We start from the raw sequence: 7220 nt of genomic DNA, 5'->3' as shown, positions 1-7220 counted from the left end.
GAGACTCAGTTTATAGCTGTGACAGCTTACCAAAATGAGGAGGTAGGCACAAAGTGGGTGACAGACCCAACAACAAAGGGCTAATTCTTGAATATGGGGGTATGTTTACTGTCTGCAGGAGCTTAAAAAGATAATAGAACAGAGAAGTAATAATTGTTCACTTCCACTGAGGACTGGGCAAAAAACAATGGGACTGCTGGAAGACTGATACATATTAAACAGTAGGAGGAATGTCCTAAATATGAAAAGACCTCAGTAAGGAAATAAGCTGCCTGGTGAGCTTTGAGATTTCCTTCTTTAGAGGTTTTAGATAGGCATTCAACAGGGATATTGAGTTATAAAACTTATGTTAGGGCAAAGAAGGTTGGACTAAATGATTAGTTGAATCCCCGCAGCTATAATTCTATGCAACATGTTTATTCTATGCCACTTTGGCATAGTGGTTAAGTGTGCGGACTCTAATCTGGGAGAACCGGGTTTGATTCCCCACTCCTCCACTTGCAACTGCTGGATGACCTTGGGCAAGCCATAGTTCTGTCAGAGCCTACCTTGAAAGGGCAGTTCTGGAAAGAGCTCTCTCAGCCCCACCTACCTCACAGGGTGTCTGTTGTGGGGAGGGGAAATGAAAGGAGTTTGTAAACATTACATATTACATATCATGATTATTTGGGATTAAGATGGCCTAACTTTTAAATTAAGGGAACCTCCCCATAACTGAGTACCCGCTCATATTTTAGTTGCAGTACCAGCTTCCTTTGTTGAAAGTTCCAGTTCAACAGTCACATTTCAGGCATGTAACCACCCTCCCCCATTTTTTAATATTTCCTAGCACAAATAAGTGCCATTGGATGGTGTGGGGTTTATTTGGAAGATTTGTTTAGTATCTCAGTGGTGGTTACGCTGTTATCTTTTGCTCAGTAAATTAATCAGATCAAGAGAGAATTAAAATAAACATTACAGATTTTGAACACCGGCAATATTTTTAATGACAAATAGTTTCAACTAATTAGCACCATCAAACATCAACTTTTTTGAACTTTCATTGTAAACCTACTGTTTGAATCAGGATAAGCAGATTGTTTATAGTCAAGCCTAGATAATTTCTACAGGCAACAAACTGACAGATACATATCAAAATATGGAATTTAAAATTATGCCTGACATTTAACTCTGTTCATTGTTTACCCAGTTACTCACATGAGAACATTTTTCACAAAGTGTAAGTGCATAAATTATTAAGATCAGTTTTATAATGGACACTGTTTCTATTGTGTTTTTGAAAATATGACAGAATAAACTAAAAACAGCAATGTACAGAAACTGTCATTCCTATCCTAATCTAAAATACTATTCTCATTGTTTATTCAAAATAATAGAAAAAACTATGTAAAAAGAGCTTCAGTGACCAATGAAGAACAAAAAATATTACTTCAATAAAATAGGGTGAAAAATCATGTCAGATACATTTTTACATTTATTAGGCTTTGTCCAGTGCAACGGCTCCCCTAAAAATAATAAATGATCATAAATTGTCCGTAAAGTAATTTTTTAATCTGCTCTGTTGAGTCTGAATCTGTTGTGAAGTTTATATTCCAAACTTCTTGTATCTAAATAAGTTTGGATCACTTTTTATTTTTTATTTTTTATCACTTTTTAATGATTTGTTTTTTGTTAGAGGCTAAACATATAGCCTAACAGCATGTCTCATGAATCACCATACTTTTAATTTATTTTGTATTATTTTCCAAAGTCGTCCTTTACAAGGATTGACCCACCAAACAGAAATATATACCTACCTCTTATTTATTTGGAATATGTATATCCTACAAAACCACTAAAAATGTGACCTACAAACTGGTTAAAGGCCCTTTCCATTTCCAAAACTGCATAAATGACAAATGCCAATTAATGCCATTGTAATACTATTTAGTATTGATTTTAATGATCTGTTAGAAACTTCAGACCAAAGTGCTAGTCTTCCATTAATTCTTGAGCCCAGAACACTTCACACTTTTTATATAGGAAGTTTAACTTTTTGTGTGTGTTTCTTTCAGTAGCAGCTTTTAAAAGTGTGATGCAAGTCTCTTGCTGACATGTTCTGCGTTCTTTCCTGTTAACTCAGTACATGTTAATGACCTATCAGACAATTTTGTTTATAAAGTGACCATGATATTCTGATTAAGGAATTCTTTGCTGCATTCTATTGTCCCTTTGGCTTTACCCAGAAACCTGAAACTTTTTATAACTGCTTGGAGTGTATTCCCACCCTCCCTTTGTGAACTTCCTTAACAGGATAATAAAACCGGGCCACTAAGTTGGGCCAAGGGGGTTGGTTGTAGTGGAGAGAATGATTTCAAAGTGGGCTATTGCCGTTTGAGTGCTTCATTCTGGGCCATTTTCCCACTAGCATCTGTTGTAAAACTTGCAGTGAAATTGATAGAGATGTTGCTTTTTTGTTTTCATGACAAATATGTATCATGACATTTGGGCTTTTCTCTTTTAGATAACAGCTTTAAAAATTAAGTATAATCCCTTTGCAAAAGCTTTTCTTGATGCAAAAGAAAGGTGAGAGCTTTTGGTTGCATTTACAAAATATATTTATTTCATATTATCTAATCTTTTGCCTAATGCAATGTGTGGTTTCTTTGACAGAAGTGATCACAAAGACATGATGGATGAAGTGGGAGATGGTCAACAGTCAGGGTATTCACAATGTATGTTCCCCCCTCTAAAATTTACTTCGTAGTGTATCATCAATATTATCTGTGATCCCCCCCCCCCAATATCCAAGGGTATAATATGTGAGTTTAATGCAGATAAAAGTGTGGGTTTGCAAATATGCCCTTTTTGACATTACGGTAGTATAGCTATATCATCAATATTATCTGTGATCCCCCCCACCCCCATATCCAAGGGTATAATACATGAGTTTAATGCAGGTAAAAGTGTGGGTTTGCAAATATGCCCCTTTTGACATTAATATAGCTATATTTGTGTCTTTAAAACTCTTTGGTTGAATTTTGTCAGATTATACATTTTTTTGAACTGAACAGTGTTAATCACCCAGGTTACTACTTTATTTACTATTTCTGCATCCTGATTGGAAAATCCTTGAGTGCGTGTTGCCTCTTTCCCACCGCTGAACAAGAGGGGGGAGTGAGAATCTGCACTGTTCCCCTAAACTACACACCAAGGGAGGAAGGGGTGGGGTGCTCTGTGAGGGCAGGCCTTCTCGTGGATCCCTAGATCTTCTGTAACACTTACCATTTAAACAGTGCAATACATTGTTACTGGTATATTGTTCTTTGATCAATAGTACAATTTGCATATTTCATAAAACTTGCAGGAGGTCTTCCTTGAGAGAAGACCTCTTCCTGTTGAATTCAGCAGCAAAATACTGACTTCCTTTAATCAGATCCTAAAAAGTTTGTTGTGGAAAACTAGCTGTGTATGTGTGTCAGATAAACATCCATATCCACCCTGACCTGGATAGCCCAGGCAAGCCTGATCCTGTCAGATCACAGAAGTTAAGCAGGGCCGACTCTGGCAAGTACTTGGAAGGGCAACCTCCAAGGAATACCAGAGGTGGGACACAGAGGCAAAACTAATCAAGTTTTGTATGGGAGAAAATGTGTTGGCTTCTCCCCTTTCTCCTTTGTAATTCACAAGAACACCCTCCCACCATTTCTTTTACAAGGAGATTCAAAACTTGTTGCCTTGGCTAGGAATAGGGATAATAACTACATGGGATCTACTCTCTGAAATGTTATCCAAAAGTTGTGTGCAAAGGGCTCAGTATTATCTTAGACAGGTTGTGCCACAATGTACTGGTATAGTGAAATATTTCCCCTTCTCTCCCTGTCCTCCTTCTCATAGTAGGTGGCTGGCTGATTCCTGGAACTGGTCCTCTGTGCCCTCCTGCCAATCCTCACTCTCAGTTTGGAGCATCTCTGTCACTCTCACCTGCGCACAGTTGTGAAAGGTACTCATCGCTGAGGAATCACCGTCCTGCTCCTTACCCAAATCCCTACACTCACAGGAACAATTCTCCAAGTAAGAGGTTTTTATTGCCCACTGACTGTTGACTTAGAAGGGGAAATAACTAGTGGATCAAATTCTGAGCGTGAATGTTGAGGCTACATCTGATCTTGGTGGGCTTCATGTTATGATAACTCTTGACAGGAAACCGCAAAATGATTGGCTTGTGAACCCCACACCAGGAATTTGTTAGACTGGATGTGGTCATGCTAGCATCAGTACATGGTTGTGGTTGTTGTGATATTTAGTTGCTTTTAGTTTAATGCAGCTTTGAGTATTGGATCTAAAACAGGCCTGCACCACATAATGCCTGTGTGCTGATTGCAACCCCCTTCCTGTGCTTAGAGTCTGTGGCTCCCTAGGAGGAATTCCAAGTAGCCTGTATTGAGGCTTTTCCTCCTCCTTTATGGGGACATCTAAGGCTTGTCAAAGTCCATCAAAAGTTATGGAGGGGATGGGAGAATAACTCTGTGCGTATTGCTTCTCTTCCTGGGTTCAATAGCGTGTGGTAGAGTTGGCACTGATTTTCTAGCCTGTTACAATCTGCCTGCTTCTTGTTCCACCTGTATCTGAGGTTCCCTCACTGGAGTGCATAAAACTAGCTATTTTTGATTTTTAAAAAACCAAACTGTTGTGTCTCTTTAAAAATAGTCTGGTTCAAAATGAAATGTGTATTTAAGGCAAGCATTCAAAATGAATCACAACCATCCCTCAAACAGATGAAAACTGCTTTGCTATACTAAAACAGGTGGTGGTGGGGAATAGCTGATGTCTGTGTGTAAGGTGTGTGTGTGTAAAAGTGCTGTCAAGTCACAGCTGACTTACCGCAATCCCAGCATGGGGTTTTCAAGGCAAGTGAGAAGCAGAAGTGGTTTGCCATTGCTTCCCTCTGCAGAGTCTTCCTTGATGATCTCCCTTCCAAAAACCTCCCTTCCAAGAACCTAGTCTGCCTAGCTTCTGACATCTGAGGAGATTGGGCTATATCAGTGATGGCGAACCTTTTAGAGACCGAGTGCCCAAACTGCGACCCAAAACCCACTTATTTATCGCAAAGTGCCAACACGGCAATTTAACCTGAATACTGAGGTTTTACTTTAGAAAAAACAACTCATACCTTAACTTAAGATGATCCAAAAAAAAGTAAGGAAAGCAATCCCAAATGCTTTCATTTACTTAAAATTATTTGGCAGAGAATTCGACACTTTAATAATGGTCTGGGCCTGGCTGGGGCGATGGCACGTGTGCCCACAGAGAGGGCTCTGAGTGCCACCTCTGGCAGCTGTGCCATAGGTTTGCCACCACTGGGCTATACTGTGCTGCCTTCCCTCCCTGAATCTGAAGTTAAGCATTATAAAAGGCACAAGAAATCGTGCACTGTAACTTGTTGGCTTCCTACTGGTCCTAAGGGCTGTGAAGTCATAACAGGCTGAAGAAGGGTCAGAACTGGAGTTGCAGAGAAACCTGTTGTGGAAGGGCAGTTGGATAGTGAGAGAGTGCCCTCACAAAAGTGTAGATCTGTGGTGGCACAGAGTGTCTATGGGTGTGGTGAGAAAAAAATAAGATCAGTATGAGCAGTTAGGTATACATTTTCTAAATAAGTTTTAAAAAGGCAGTAGTGGAGAAATTGGGGTGTGAAATGAGAAGGATGGCAACAGATGGGCATGCAGAGAAGAAAGAGGGTGAACAGAGAGGTGATTTTTTTTTAAAAAAAAGGGCAGAATGCTGTAAACAGTTGCTTTTCCTTAGCTAACACAGTGCTAGGGCACCCTTGGGTTAGTTAAAAATATAAAAGTGGCCCTCTGTGGTTTTTTTGTCCCCCTGCACCCTGGTCTAAAATGTAAAAAGAAATAACTTCTTTGAAAATGCTCTTATGAATGAAATTATGAATAAGTAAGATTTTCAGCTCTAGTATTTCAGTTTGTTGCCATAAGCAAATAGTGGGATTCTGGTGCGCACTGGGCACAATCCAGCAAAAGTCACTGACATACGCTTTGTGGAAAGCAATGACATGGGACTTAAATGGGACTAAAGTGGATTGGGGAGAATAATTATGTCAGTAAAACTGGATGGAGGAGACAATATAGTTCCTTTACTGTAAGTGGTCTTGTTGGCCCTAGATAGAGCCTGAGAGGCAAGATGGATCGTGCCATAGCTCTGCTTGAGCTAGAGGATTGAAACAGCATAATTGCCCATTTATTATCATGACCCCGTCAAAAGTATCACCTTGGGATTCTGTCATGGGTGAGTTTTGTAGCTGGAAGAAGTAACCTGGGTTATCTTGGCATTCAAACGTCAACATTTTACAGGGGTTCTGCAACTTCCTATCAGACATATGCTATGGGTTTTTAAAATAAGTAGCATTTTAAATGGCTTGATCATCAGATCTGCAGTGCCACCAAAGTTCTTATGACAGGGCTGCTGAAGGCAAATCAGCTCAGTATTTCAAGCAATAATGTTGTGTTTATATTGAGGTGTGGCTTGCCATTACCGTTCTTTAGGTGCCAGTGTTTCGGAAGGGGAAGTGGTTGAAGAAGTGCAATAAGGCTAATAAATACTGTCTTTACAGTTACTTAGCTATGTCTGCGACATAAATACCATTCTGGTGAACATTTTCCTGTCAGATTTTCATGTACAATTGAAATATCTGCATGCATTTTAAAAGACTTGTCATGAGAACCCAAGTTGTTCTGATAGCACTGATTGTGATCCCCCCCCTCCAGCATGAGGGATATCTCTGTCTCTCCCCTAGGTGGGAAGAGTTGGGGAGCAAGATAAGAATAATAGTGTAAAAAGCATATCTGATCCCTGATTCATAGCCCCCATCCCACATGACTCATGCATCTACCTATAATTAAAAGCTGTTTTTGAAACTGGATCTGGAGAGAGCTCAGCCTCTGTACACAGGGCTTGAGAGAGTCACTAGTGCTGTGCCAAGAATTTAAAAATGGGAAATGCTCAAGTAAAATGGATCCAGAGTACACTGAAATGCCTGTTGGAGCTAATTAAAGCACTGAGTAGGGCATCTGGTCCCATCCTCACATGATTATACCTTCTCAAAAATGCAAGTCAGGCATTACATGCTTGAATACTTTTTCATATTAGAATTTCACTGTATGACCAAAGGCCTAGAAATTAGTGGCAGGCTTCTCCCAGACTGACAAGGCACTGACATGCAGTTCCCT

At 39.8% G+C, this 7220-nt stretch overlaps 1 protein-coding gene across 1 annotated transcript in view; it reads left to right on the top strand.

Annotated features, from left to right (window-relative positions):
• Nucleotides 1-7220, top strand: part of T (T brachyury transcription factor) — a 20946-nt gene that overhangs the window by 7198 nt on the left and 6528 nt on the right. The window contains exons 3-6 of the mRNA XM_015428010.1: nt 4-42; nt 2504-2565; nt 2653-2714; nt 3877-4053. Coding sequence (XP_015283496.1) covers nt 4-42; nt 2504-2565; nt 2653-2714; nt 3877-4053 — 340 coding nt within the window. The remainder of the gene's footprint in view (nt 1-3; nt 43-2503; nt 2566-2652; nt 2715-3876; nt 4054-7220) is intronic.

Source organism: Gekko japonicus, unplaced genomic scaffold (assembly GCF_001447785.1).
Source record: "Gekko japonicus isolate JY-2015 unplaced genomic scaffold, Gekko_japonicus_V1.1 scaffold1020, whole genome shotgun sequence".
Lineage (NCBI taxonomy): Eukaryota > Metazoa > Chordata > Lepidosauria > Squamata > Gekkonidae > Gekko > Gekko japonicus.
Note: the sequence above shows the minus strand (reverse complement) of the source record. Positions and strands in the feature narration are given on the sequence as shown.